Source organism: Notolabrus celidotus, chromosome 18 (genome assembly GCF_009762535.1).
Source record: "Notolabrus celidotus isolate fNotCel1 chromosome 18, fNotCel1.pri, whole genome shotgun sequence".
Taxonomy (NCBI): Eukaryota; Metazoa; Chordata; class Actinopteri; order Labriformes; family Labridae; genus Notolabrus; species Notolabrus celidotus.
In genome coordinates, this window is record NC_048289.1 from 21,646,648 (window position 1) to 21,661,487 (window position 14,840).

The 14,840-nt window shown below is 40.6% G+C and overlaps 1 protein-coding gene across 4 annotated transcripts in view; it reads right to left on the reverse strand.

The window, feature by feature from the left end:
- Positions 1–14,840, reverse strand: part of cpxm2 (carboxypeptidase X (M14 family), member 2) — a 55,385-nt gene that overhangs the window by 33,457 nt on the left and 7,088 nt on the right. For 3 of the 4 annotated variants that reach the window (XM_034707162.1, XM_034707161.1, XM_034707163.1), the window contains 4 exons: positions 13,604–13,660; positions 6,847–7,036; positions 5,105–5,586; positions 1,733–1,834 (listed from right to left, as the gene is read on the reverse strand). In XM_034707162.1, coding sequence (XP_034563053.1) covers positions 1,733–1,834; positions 5,105–5,387 — 385 coding nt within the window. In that variant the 5' untranslated portion in view covers positions 5,388–5,586; positions 6,847–7,036; positions 13,604–13,660. The remainder of the gene's footprint in view (positions 1–1,732; positions 1,835–5,104; positions 5,587–6,846; positions 7,037–13,603; positions 13,661–14,840) is intronic. The other variant, XM_034707164.1, reaches the window with a different exon arrangement.

Genomic DNA, 14,840 nt, shown 5'->3' on the forward strand with positions numbered 1-14,840 from the left:
AGTAATTACATGTTAAAACAACAACTATCAATGTAAGTCAAAAACAGCGAATAAAATTCACCATTAGTATTGTTCATGCAAGACCAATTAAAGCTGTAACATCAAATCTCAATATATTGAATACAACGAGGGTTTAGTTTAGTTTAGTTTATTGATGCTGTATTCACCCTTTAATTTGTAAGAGCAACTTTGTTTTTTGTTTGTTCTTGTTTTGTTCTTTTGGAACTTGTTCAGTCATCTTTTGAAATACATTTTCCTGAACAGGTAAAGCTCCATCCAGAATTATCATTTAGCACCATCAAATTAGTTCTATTCAAAAGTTTCAGTCTTTATAAGTTAAAAAAGGCACTTTAGCCACTGCAGTTTGACTTTGCATTAAGTGATATTCAAACAGAAACATCTTGTTTCAACAAGTTCCTGTTGCCTCTGATAGGAATAATAAATGAGCTGTTGAAACATTCTCTGGATGAAACTTAAAAAGCCCATTAAAATCCAGTTAAATTAATTCCCTGAAGTTTTGACATTTATGTGCATAGCAGAAACTGAAGTTCTTCTAAAGCTCTAAAAATGGCAAAACGGTTACAAATTTGGAGGCTGGGCACTGGTTTAGCAGATGCCCCATACACATACGCTGTGCTCCTTAACGCACTTGTTGCTGGTTCAATTTCCACACACAACCGTTAGGTGCATTTATTACCATCCTTCCCTCATTTCCTGACTCTCTTTCCATTTGTACAATCCAATGGAGGCAAAAACAAGTCCCAAAATAACCTGGAAAAATTGAGACAAAACAATTTCTAAGGCTTAGCAACAAAGAAAACAGTTTTTCGTAGCAGGAAAAAGGTACAATTTCTTTACGTTGTGGAAGCTTGTAAATTTCGACTCTGTTAAATCAGCAGCTACCAGTGGACACTGGAAGCAAAAATTGAAAACAGACAACAGTTACAGTCACAGTTTCAGCATGAAAACATGATTTTGGGAGCTCAGACGTCCAAATTTTGACGATGTGGGCTCCTCTATGCCAGGCCTGTCAGCATGGAGTTCCCATTTTCCAACATGGAAGGATGTCCAACTTCATGCTCCTGTACCCATGTGCCAAACTTCAAATGGCAACCTCTCTGTCTGTCTCAGTAGGTTCCTTACAACAGCTTTAAGATAAACACATAAATTCACAGCTGGAAAACACATGCACTCATAACCTCTAAGCGTTCCTAAATACAGCGTCCCGCTACCCTGAAAATGTCTGACACTGTGTAAATAAGCTTAATAAATACTACCTCAGCAGTTGATCTGTGCAGAGCTTGGGGTCAAATCACAAGTGTTTTGCCCTGAGTCATGCTTTCACTTGAGTGAGTTTAATCTGTCTTCAACATGACAGCAAAGCTACAGGGGCATCCTAGATCGAGTTTATCTAATACACTGTGATCTGTGGAAACAAAACAAAGTGCTTAATGGGCAAAGAAGACATCAGTGCCTGTGTGGCTTGACTCCACTTCTGAGAGCATCCTTTTATTTTGCCAGACCTTTCCTCTCGGGGCAAATATCCAGTCTCAATACTCTTCCCCTTTCCAAAATATTTGTCATCTTCGAGAGACTTTATTTCTTTTCTTCCATCCTAACAGCTCTCAGGGAAGCAAAGAAATAATCCTCACACGGTGGAGGAATGGATGAATTTTTCGTGAGATCATGAATTTCCAATAACAAGTGAGAGTGACACTGGCTGTTCACTCACCCTCTTTAACTGAGTTGAATTGTCCTTCTGCCTCTGGGATGCTGTTTGGAGTTTTCAGGGTGCTCTTCTTGGTCTTTTCAGTCTTTTTGTTGGCGGTCTTAACTGGGGAAGGAAAAAGCAATATTACAAGAACAGAAATACATCTCTTCTGATTTATAAAAGAGGATTTGGCAGGCCAAATCACCTTTAAAGCTGCTGATTCCTTGTTGTCAACATAGAAAGGAAAAAGCAATGGTGCTGACAGAGAATGAAAAAGGCTTTGTCTGGATTCAGTCCTGCACATGTGGATAGATTCAGGACTGGGGTCTGAACCAAGAGACAATCTCTGGGAATTTTAACTCTTGTGCACCTTGCCATGCTTAATCTGCACCCTCATTCCTTTAGTGATACCAGTTATGGAATAATGGCTCTGAGGTTCAAATCAGTCATGGAAATACCTTGTACAAGAAAAATGACCTGGGCATGGGTCACATTGCAGCGACTGACCATGGAAGTGATGTATGTGCTTTTTATTTGATGGAGTGTCGGGTCAGGAGAGGCCTCATGTGATAACAATCCATCTCACATCTGAAAGTCTTTATCCCTGTCTCATTCCGGGGACAGCTTAAATCCTCAACAATGATGTGAGCTGTGCATGTGGATCAGCATAACGGACCTAAAAAGCTTAGTTATTGTAAGTGATTGAGTTATGATCAAAGCAGTTGAAGATTGATCAAGTATTTATGGCACAATGAAACAAGTAACAAAAAAACCCTCTATTAATATGTTTATAGAGGTAAAGCATCTCTCTAAGCATAAAATAAACTCATATAACAGACAAGTATATTTAGCTAAAATATTTTTATACAATCTTACCTTTCTTCTCCAAGCCACTGAATTCAAAATGATATATACTTCTGATCTGAAAAAGCTTTTAAAGCAAATTTATAGGTTGAGAAAACTTCTCAACCTATCTCTGCTTTTATCTAAAATATTCAGATACTAAAAGAGCTATTAACTGAGTCATAAAGTTGAAACAGTGTCAAGATAAGTATTCTTTTCTGACAACAGCACTTATTTTTAATTCAATAAAATAAAATAAAAATACAGCAAATTAATATTACTTAAAGTATTATTATATGGGTTTTTTAAATCATTATTTAGCTATTTGTTTATTTGCTACCTTGGGGTAAGTGTTGGAGCTGTCAAAACAGCTGTTAAATATCATCCCATTGTAAAGCTGTTGCTGATGCTCAACATATGAGCAAGCAACTGCATATAATCAAGCAGATGTAGAGCAACAATGGTATGTTTTATGGTCACATATGTTTCTGTCTATTTGGCAAAGATGTAATAGTTTAATTTGGCTTTGTTGTGTTCTCAGTGTACTCCTGGAAAAGATACTAAAACAGCTAGTAGTAGCTTCTAACAAGGTAGTAGCTAATTTTGTTTCTCTGCTCGGCAACTCAATAACTCAAAAGCGTTTTATGTATAAGTTGTCTGGTGCCTCTGAAAATACTAAGGGAGCTTTAGCTTCTAAATGATGAACTATGTTAGCAAGGTAGTAGCTAGCTTTGTTCCTCTGCTGCTAAGCTACAAGTTAACTAACATTAAGTGCCCTGCTCATCTAGCTGTATTTTGCCCATTTGTTATTTTTCTATGACCATAGATCTGTGTGAACAGTCCTATCACATTTAAAAGTAGACACAGACTAGTAGTAGGAAGACCCTGTCTAGTTTTGTGACTTTTTTGTTGTTGTTTTGTTTGTTTGTTTGTTTTTGTTTGTTTGTTTGTTGTTGCTATTCTTAATTTATTTTTCTTTTCTTTTCTTTTTCTTTCTTTTTGAGCCTCAGGGAGGGGGTTGGGTGGGTGTATTTGTATTGTTTTTTGTCTTTGTATTGTACTGTGGTTGTTTGTATGTCCTGTCTGTTTAAAATATGAAAAGCAGAAAACAAAGTATGGAGAAGAAAAAAAACAAGTTAACTTTAAAGCGTTTTATTGAATAATCTGTCAGTTGCCTCTGGAAATATGATTACTTAGAAGGAATTCAACATGTGAAGTTGTGCATTGCAAAACCAAAACAATTAGCTAAAGGTACAAAAAGAGACAATATCAGTCAGGGTAGCTTTGTGGAAAACTGTAGTTATATCCAGCTCTATTTTAATGATTACGGTTTTGTTCCATCATGAGCTGAAAATGTAAATTATCTCGCATAAAAGTCTATTTGTTGGTTTTCTGAGTTATGGTTGCCTTTAAAAGAACCATTATTTATCTTGTCTATATGATGCACTGTGGTGGAGCTGAAAGGAAAAACTCCCATCAAAGGGAAGCAGTGTTTTTTTTTCATATGCCTCATTGTTATGATATTCCTCACTTACAGCAGGTATCCCTGCTGAGACACGTGTATCCAGATGCCTGAAATATGAGGTCACTGTCCACACAGCTGCTGTAAATTATCTGCCACCAACCAACCAAATCCCTCGCGCCTGCAACTGTCCTCCAATCACCTGGCAGGACGGCAAACATACCTACAAACCTGCTACTGCATGTGCAGGGAGTCCAACACAGAGCTGTGCATTGGAGAAACGTGGATTTCACGTGTTCTGGCTGCTACATGTAATGCAGTCCTGACCTCTGCTGTGTGTGAGGCTGTTAATCCTGCTGCTCTGTAGGAGCCTGACAGAAACATAGCTAAGATCTATGTGTACAGGCAAACGAGGGGGAGGATGACCTGCAGAAGTTTCTTTTCCCCTTCTCTTTGATGAAATGTGTTGTTTTTTGTTTTCTTTTGAGCACCTCTGCACCTCAAATTCTCTCTTTGAACTTACCAAGCAGCTTAAGGTCACAGGGCATGAAAGATGACAGAGAAAATGAAACAGAAATTTTCTCAAAACGAGCTCCCTGCTTCCAGATCAAACTTTGATCTTGAGGCATTATTTGTTAACAAATGTCACTTAAAAGCATCAGCTGAAAAAACAAGTCATAGGACCAGGTGTTATTTTTCACAACATATTTGTTTCACTCTTTAACATCAAAGCTTATTGTTACATTTTCCATAATTACAACTGCCTTGTTTCTATTATTTACAAATTCATAAAAACTTCAAAGCTCAACTGATAAGCCAAACACTTTCATCTAGTCGCAGCACAGACTCTCAAGATTACTTCACAAGTTTCCTGAAGTTTCAAAGCCCAAATTGCAGTCAGGCAAACCTCTACAGACAGATTTATGATTTCTAACACAGGCGAGATCATGACTGATTACTTTTGGCACTGACTGGATACTTTAGTGAAGGATTTGTAGAACAAAGTTTTACTACTGTTTGCAGAGGAAAGCTCCTACCAAAAGTGTTAAAAAAACAACATTAAGTCAAAATGATGGCAGACCATGTACCTGTTTTCTCATCAGCTGGGGTTTTATCCGTCTGCCTGCTGCTCTCTGCCTTCCCCTTGGGCACTTTCTTGCCGGAGTTCTGGCTGGGGTGCTCATGCCTGTTAGGTATCGAGGCCACAGGCTTCTCCGGCGTCTGCACCTGGTTGTCCTGATCTCTTGTCAGCAGCTCCTGCATGTAATAATCCTCATCCTCCACAGCAGAGCCATGGCTGAGGTCTGCAAGCCACACGAGGAGTCCCAGCAGAGCCAGGGGCATTAGGACTCTGAGGCGCTGTCTTGTCATGACCCCGGGGGGGATTATCTCCAGCTGAGAGTCCCGATGGAGTCTCCAGAGGAGACTGCTGCTGCTTCTGCCAGGCTGCGTCCCATCAAATGCTTCCCCTCTGCCTCCTCACTGCAACACGGAGAGTTCAAAAAGTTCTCAGAGCGCTCCAAGTCCCTGACGAAAGCAGCAGAGCCAGAGGGTCCATGGACGCCTCAGCCTGGGAAAAATGCAGTGAGGGAGGGAGAAATTTAGAGAGCGGGAGATGAGGGAAGAGGCAGGGAGACAGACAGCACAGTTTTCTCATTTAGATGCTGGCAGGTGACTCAGAGAGAAGTGGTTTTTTTTCCTTTTTCTTTTTTAAATTCAAACCAGTCCGGACTGCTGACACAAAGCACACTCATTTATTGGTGTGGGTAGAAGTGAAAAAAGGGATATAAAACTTCCTGGGAAACATACATTGACACATTCAGGCTCTGCTCTTAAATCCATCTCCTCCCACTCTGTCTGGGGCGGGTGCAGATTTGACCAGAGGAAAGTTTTAACTCGAGGGAATCAATTCTGTGTCTACAGCACCTTGAAACCAGTTAGCAGTTCTGTGTGTTTGAAGGAGAAGCAGAGGCGAATTTCTTGAGTCGTGTGAGGATATTTTTCAGTCCAAAATAGGCAATCAAAAAACAAAAGAAGCAGTCATGTAAGCTTTAATGGAACTGGGTGTAGCGCTGTTATGGTTTCGTCAAGTGCACCTATAGCATGGAATATGAGATAAAGACATATGATACTTTACCAGGAACAATAATTGTCTTCTTGTTTTATACCTCCTCATTAACTGCGGCTCGTCTTCTTCCAGGCAAGACCTGTTTGGACTCTGCAGTAATTTTCACATCAATTTTACCAAACAAAGTTTGTGGAAGGTCCGGGTGCGTTCCAACGAGTGTCACAGCTCATCACATCAGCGCTCTGTTCCTCATAAGTTTCTGTCATTTTCTCCCTCTCTCTCTCTCCTTAGCACATGCACATAATTACAGCCACAGCAGCCTCACTTTCATAAGACGACAATAACGAATCCAAAACGCCAGCCGTCAAACTGACAAACTCCTGATTAAAGCCATATTTTGTCAGCTACAAAGATTTATCTTTTTTTAAAAGGGAGATAAAGGTTTCATTACAACGTGTTATCTCTGGCGTTTAAGAAGCATTTGGAGTTATTGCTAAGCAGAGAAATGTCTAGCCTTGGGCTTAAAAGATTTAGTCATAAGGAGAAGTGGGGATTTCATGGAGCATTCGCACAACTAATAAGAACAGCCTCTGACATTTCATCGACCTGAGGCAAACTAAGGCAAAGATAATAATCCCTTAACAAGCCCTCTGCCCTGCCTGGACGCTGCCCAATTTAAATGCACTGGTTCATTACACTTAACTGATGCGGAAAGACATTGCATACAGGAATAGTCCAAAAGAGGTTGTATGGAAATCACACCTGAGAGTGAGAGAGCTTCTTAACAGTGGCTGAGGCTGCAGGCTAATCACAGAAGAACAGGATCTGAAGTAGGCGGACAGCTCGTGGCAGGAAGAGTCTACGCTCAACTGGCTGGCACGGTCTTTTGCCAGCTAGGCAGGCAGTTGCTGTTCGCCCACTCTTCATCCAGACTACACCCATGTTAAACTGTCTGAAAGGAAGAAGGAGGAGAGAAACGGAAGGAGGGATAAGACAAAGAAGGGCTGCCAGGAGAGATGTAGCATTTATACCTCAAAGGCTTTTAGACACGAAACATCCCCCTCTCTCGCTGCACACCTTTAAACAACCGTTTCTCTCAGAGAGTCAGGTTTCTGTAACGCCTCTGGAGACGGGTCTACATTACTGGGGTGATTACTTTTCGGCATGGTTAAGGATTTCCAAAATAAATCCTGAACACAGGCAGGTATGCACAGGCTGTGTATGCAGTTAAAATGAGGCTTAAAGACACTTACCATGAGGACTAGGGAGCTCTTTTATGCAGTTAATTTCAAGGAAGTGCTACTTCACTGTAACATCCAAATATATATTTTTTCTAGTACGTTATAGAAAAACAAAAACTACCAATGTACAGACAGGCACATGTTCAGAGTTTTTTTTATCTGGGGTGTCACACCTCAGGAACTGATTTATACAGGGGAGGCAAGGTGAATATCATTTATTTACCCTTTCTGTCTCCACTGATCATACTTTAACTTCTTATTAAGGGTGTGCAGAGACGTCATTTTCTATATGTATGTGATGTATAGTTTGCAGGGGTTTTAAAGAAATCCACCTGCCAGACACAAGGCTTTCACTGCTGAGCTATTAATGCCCGCTCTCCTAATGCAATACAGAGATAGACTGAGTCTCCGCAGGTGTGCAGCTCACTGCCTGTGAGTAGAGAGTAGAGGTCAACAAAAGTTCCTCTTAAAATGTCACTGGAACATGTCTTACAAATTGCAGGTCTCTGATCTTTCTCAGTGACAATGTACTCCTACACTGTGGACATTTATTTTTTAACGTTTGACCATGACAATAAGTTAGAGTTTGTCCAGCAGGTTACTTCTTCTGCTCAAAAAATACCTCTTCTCTGAGTTTGCAGTTAGTTATACTAGCATCAAATTGATAAAGATAATATGCAGTAGGATCATAGACTGTATGAATAATGGACGTAGTATCTGAGACGTCACCCATCTGTTCCTGAGCGCTGTTTTGAAGCCAATCGACGGCGGCAGCCATATTAGAAATGCGGAACTCAACCAGTCATAGTGTGACGTAAAGAGGCGGAGTTTGAGCCTCTTAGCCAACAGCTATGTGTTCCCGTACTGGTGTCAAGTCAGTCATGTCCTTATTTGGGCAAAAACTCATAATCTTAATATCTTCTGAACCGTCGCGTTAGAAAAAAATTCACCCCCTGTACAGTGTGTGCCGATAGAGAAACTAGCTACGTAGAACCAAGCCGTTTTTTGAACCAGGCTGTAAACATGTTTATTAATGCTGCAAAGATCGTTTTTTTCCCATTCAAGTCTGTGTGGTTTCCGGTGTTTCTGCAGCCAGCCTCAAGTGGATTCTCGATGAACTGCAGTTTATAACACTTCCGCATGGGCTTCATAGTTTGAGACTGGAGGTTGCCGCTTGGTTTTAAATGATTGACGGTAGTCAGAGTTGTGGAGGTTTTGGAGGGAGAGAGTTCCAGAGAGTTGGGGCAGCGATGGCAAAGGCTCTGTCACCCAAAGTGTGGTGCTTGGTCTTGGTGATAGGGGATAGGAGATTAGGATCTGATGATATTGGCCAATATCAATAATCAATTGATACACTGGTGCACCCTTGAATGAAACGTAATAAAGAATTCTGCAAAATCCCCCAGTTTAGATCCAGTCAAAGGGTTAAAAGAAGAAACCCACACTTGAGGATTCTGCTGTAGTACACAGTGATTAATGAGCACTACTTTCTCTGCTTTTAAGAGATTACTGGACATAATCAGAAATATAAGTTTTATCCAAGTATGTAAACAAACAACCAATGCTAAGGACTCTGCTTATTTTTAATGTTGGGAAATTTCCAAAATCAAATTAATCCCTCATAAAACTGATGAAGGGGAGAAACATTGAGTCTATAGTAGATTACTTTAACAGAGTACATGTATTGTAGGAAAGAAGTTACTAAGACACAGTCAAAAATAATTAGGCCATGTCATGACTTCCTAAATTTGCCGTCTGGGCCGCCCAGAAAGTCTGCATCAAAATACCTGCTACAGTCTGAAATGGGCTTATCAAACTGTCACTTATCACACTGCGTAGCAGAGCAGCTTAAAGCAGGGGTGTTGTGACAATAGCTGTCTTCCACTATGAGGAGCACCCAAGGTGGGAGAGTGATGGCTGCTGCCTCCCTCCATAATCTCTTAAAGGGGGTGGGGGTTGTCCCTGGCTGAATTCTCATTAATTGGACGTCAGTGCTGAAAGTGACAGGTCAGAGGCTTACTGAAAAATACCTCCCTGCTGCTGCTTTGGCACCTAGTAATTGATGAAAAGGAGGGACTGGCGACAGAATCTGAAGGTGGGAATAATAATGTAAAGGTAGTGTATTGGTAGTGTTCAGCAGGACAAGGCGAGGTTACACTTTCCCCTGACAAATAACATGTAATTTGTGTCAAAGTAGTATACGCAACAGAAATCACACAGTGCTTTGACTACACTTCAAAACATCTTAATTAATGGAACCTTAAATATATGGAGGTTTTCTTTTTGGATGAGCAGAGAATACGATTAATGTGTATTCTCACAAACTGTACATGCACACAGCCTAAAATGCATGAATGCAAAACAATTTTGCGATCATCCATCAAATAAACACTCTGGGTGTGTCGAAGTGGCGTGTGGCCAATATTTGAAATGAATTCTGATTTTAAGAGTTCATTGAGGACAAACAGATTCACCACTCTTTGACAGGGACCATCCCTATTTTATTTATGCATTTACTTCCACGGAAATGTAATGTGACACTTTTATTAATCTCAAACTTATCATGCCACAACCTTGGATCCTCTATACTGAAGCATGCACAGTTTATAATGGATGAACTTCTGGCTTTATTGATATTCAGACAAGCAGGGTTGCTAAATTTGCAAACAAAATCTTGGTTCACCTGAAACTGAAAGACAAGTCCACACTGGATTTTCCTACGAGGACGACATTGGGGCTGTCAGTGTATGAATTTCAAGTTAGTGCCTTAAATCTAACAGACAAGAGGAATAAGGAATTAAAGCCAGTTGCACTTTTCTTCCAAGAGTTTCATTCGGAGGCTTGAATGGCCCGTCGACTCACATTAATTTAAATGTTCGTTTTTAAAACAGAAGAAAAATTCATCTTTTTCTGTTTAGTTCTGGTTGGATACACTTCCAAACTCTGTTAATTGTGGCTGTGAACATTTTTTGCGATGATAAGAGAAGAAGGTAAAAGGTTGGTTGGTGTTGGATCGCTGCAATATTTCCTCTGTGTCCATGGAAACTGTGAAACATAGTGATGGTCAATTTGCGATGCAGACACACACACAGAGCACTTTGCTTTGAGTCTGGAAAGCTATGTCAGCTTATGTTCGCCTTGTATATATTTTGCATTACAGTAATCGCGCTGGCTTTGCCGGACAAGAGAAAGATGCAAGGGCCCTTTTCTTTGTGTGATTGAAGTAGCAGGATCAAACCTATTACAGTGAGATGGTAATATTTCTTGCATGGTATCTGATGCCTCAGAAGTTTGTAATTAAAGGGTCAAGATTAGAATCATCTAATATTTGATTCAAAGAAGGTTTAGATGCTTCAGTATATTAAACATGTGTTTTAGTAGACATTTAATATTGGCACCTTATTCGCATTTGGGTTTTCTTAAAACTGCACACTGAATCTCAGCAGTGTCAAACCTAATATTTTGTGAAATAGTAATCTCGCACTATTCATTAAATGCAGATGTAGAGAAAAAACTCAGTTAAACAAGGATGACTTCATAAAAGGGAAGATATTTGCAATTTATCAGCTGGAACTAACCTGTAACCATTACAAGCAACTGAACTTTGCCCCCCCTGCTCCACAAACCCCCTTTCCTCTGATTGGTGAGCCCTCCAGAGGCCTGTCGGTGGGAAGTAAGCGTCAACCTCTGGTCCAAAAATATGAGTCAAATGCGAAAGTGTTAAAAGCTGCAGTTCATCGAGGATCCGCTTGAGGCTGGCTCCGGAAGTACCGAAAGTCACATACAATGGGCAAAAGACAATCTTTACAGCAGAAATAAACATATTTACAGCCTGGTACAAAAGACGAGTGTAGTCTGGATAGCTCATTTCTCGATGTCCTCTCACTGTGAGGGGGGTGAATTTTTTTCTAATTTCGAAGATATTGAGATTACGAGTCTTCCAATGAGAGGCACAGCTGCCTGCAGGAACGCTGCAGCTGTTGGCTAGGAGGCTCAAACTCCGCCTCTTTACGTCCCACTGGCTCGACAGAAGCAATATGGCTGCCGCCGACGATTGGTCTCAAAACAGCTCTTCAGAAACAGATGGGTGACGTCACGGATACTACGTCCATATTTTATACAGTCTATGGGGCGAAGCTATGGGCAGACTATTTCGGTGCTGTTCCACTGTGCCAGCAGAGATGAACCAGTTAGGGGATCCTTGTGTGATGACCTCTTCGTTTAAGCAAGTCTTGTGGAGATCTCTTAGTATTTAAAGAATGTACATTTTTTTAACAGTTTACACACAAATTCAGGTTTGCATACCTTGTGATTTGTAAATTTGCACGTTTCATATGGACTTCCAACATTGTTACTTTACTGTATATCTATGTTTGAAATATAAGAAAGAACAATACCCCTTCATTAAAGGAATGTTTTGACACCAGGTTGTCTTTGTATTTCCCACAGAGTGTTCTGGACGACTCAGCCCTTTTGTTGAGAAATCTTTCAGAGAACTGGCATGGAATCTAAGTTTCCAACCGCTGTACACTTGATTCATTTTGCCACATAATTTAGCAAATTTTCAAAAAGTCCGACCCAAACATTAATGTCAATGTTATGTGTAAAAATTCTTCCCCTTTTTACTTTGCTAAAGCCCCTTTATTTTAGTTCTATTCACAAGCACAACCCATACCTGTTCCTCCAAGCTATCCCTTTTATACTGCAGAAAAAGATGAGCATGGGAGCCAGCTACCACCCACAGGTCAAGAACTTCTGTTCATCCTATTTCTTGTACAAGCCCCAAGACTCAGTATTGCCACACTAGCAATTTATCAAAAGGCTGAATATGTGCCAGAGGGGTCAGTTAGGGTGATGAACCAACAAAGAATTATTAGCCAAAACTGCTTGCAAGTTTCCTGTTCGAGTACGCACTCAGCACTCTAATCAAATGCAGTTGGCAGCTCTAAAAAACTACTGTATGGTACACACACAGTAAAGAGTAGGGAGAGCAAAACTCTGAACGTGGGATCTACAAATGGCCAGAAACATGGCTTTATATGTTGCTACATACCTGCTGGATGCATAAATAAGCTAACTTTTGCTAACTTGTTTGCTATTTGAACTTTAACATAACCAGATGTCTCTGCTAACAAAAAGGATTATCTTGGCCCCATCTCAAAAAGTTGATCTGAAAGCTATAAAAATGGGCAAAGAGTCTGATAAGTATCTGAAAATGCATCCTTCATATGGCCAGAAACATGACTGGACATGAATGTTAATGTTATTACGTGTGTGCCCAATCAACTCTAACTCAACCAGAGCCCTAATGCAAGTCCAGCCATTAGCGATGAACACGGGCCGTTTGTTCTAATGGAAAAATAAATGGATTAGTGGTATGCATGAGCCAGGTTAACGCCTTAACAAAGCATTAACTTTAATGGCGGTAGACCCCACCATTACAGGTGCTAACGGCAGGACTACCGCACCTATTAGGCTGTTTAAAGGATGGTGGACATCGTGCTTATGCGTTACCATTTAAGACGAAATATGCGAAGATATTAAGGGATCGAACGAATCCCTTGGAAAAGTATGACAATGTCGAAATATACAGCAAATTTTGATTTAGGAGACCCAACATAATTCTTAGGTAACCTACCAGCAACACCGTGAAGTGAATCCTTCCCAAACAACTCTCAAGTCCTCATCCTTCAATGAGGGGGGACAGGTGGTCCTCCATCTGTACCACATTGGTGGCGGTGCTTGTAGCGCTGAGCCGCTTTCGTGTTGCTTATTTCATTTTTCGTGCGCTCAGAAACACCACACACATTTACCCGGTTCAAGATCTTATGCCAAACTTTCCCTTTCTCCTTGTTTGTTATCTTTGAGGATTGACTTGCTGATAATAGCTGTTTGTTTATTCTATATTCTTGTAATAAAATTTTAATTTCTTCTTCCACAGAAACATTGTTTTTCTTGATCTTCTCTCAGTCACACTGTTACCACTCTCCATGTTTATTGTTGTTTATGCGTCGTAGGCATGCACAGTTTAAATTTGTTGGATAGGGGTTTTCCAGGAGGTTCCCTGAACATATGACGTTTTGCACCAGCCTCGCTTTCATGGCGCAATTAGTTAATTGGCCAATTATTTGCAGTTGTGCATTCGGCTAACACTACGGCTAAATGTGCTGCTCCATAATGGTACGTTAAGACTAATGGTCCCGTTTGTGTAATGGCTGGACGTGCATACTGGCCCAGATTTCTTGTTTGGGCATTAAAATAAGTTTTTCTTTCCTTACCTTGAAAACTTGATAACCGTTATTATTAGTGTTGTGATGACAGCTTCTTCCTGTATTCTAAAAAGGGAAAAAGAAACAGTCAATTCAGGTTTTAGCTAAATTTGAAGCAGATGTTTTCGATAGTGTAGTAGTAATACATTTTCAAAGTGCAGAGTGAACTGTTTATCCAGACCAATTGAGACAAAAGCTCTTTGAACATCTGTCTTTTACGCTGGCTACAACCTACTTCCATGCTTTTCTACTTTCCGCATGGCTCTGTCGAGTTCTAACGGTAATGTATGACTTCTGCAGAATCTATTACTCCTGTCTTATTCGTGCATTTTATTTATTGTTGCTCGTGGTTTGGAAGGGTTGCTGAGAATTCCTCCCCCCCTTTAGAGACCAACTGGTGATGAAAAAGTTCTTGATCTTTTGTATTTATCACACACTAAGACAATAAGCTTCTCTGTAGCAATGGAAGTTTTGCTACGTGGTGGCCTTGATCCCACCACAGACACCCTCAGTTTCCTCCCTGCTCCCTTCCTGAACACCTGTGCTTCTAATTCTATGTCCACATTCAGGGTGGATGGGCCAGCTGGATGTGACCAAAACAGGCCAGATGTTTCCGTCTAATAACGGTGACAGATTTTGATTGAAAGCGCGAGAAGATCCTGATGGAAGTTTGACTTTTTCATATGAGCAAAATCAAATATATCAAGTTGCTCATATTTTTGAGCAAATGTTTGCTGTTCCTGAATCGTCTGCGGGAAGGAGAAATCATCACACAGGATAAACTGATGATACACCGATGACAAAATAAAAATGATTTATCCCTTAATCGCTGCAGATTTCGTCAACACATCATCATGAATAATAGTACAGCTGTAGTGCGGATATGACAGTGAAGCAGTAGTGAACAGGCACCCTGAAGGACATCTGGCAGTTTTGCTGCTGCGAAGGGACGGCCCGCCCAGGCACAGATGTAACCGCATTAGAATTCAGCGCTGTCCCTGTGGGGAAATGCTTGGCTGGACTCTGAGGTGAGGGCTAATTCAGAGCAACAACCTCAAAGCCATCGAACCCTTGTTGAACAATGACTCGACTGCAAGGGCACAGGCAGAGTACTTAGAGGACAGGAAAAAACAAAGACCAAACATCTGGTTAAACACATTCTTCATTGCTAAGGGTTTCTGTCTGATAAAAACAACTGAGCTGATAAATTTAGCCATATGGAGGCTCGCCAACACTAAAGAGAAGC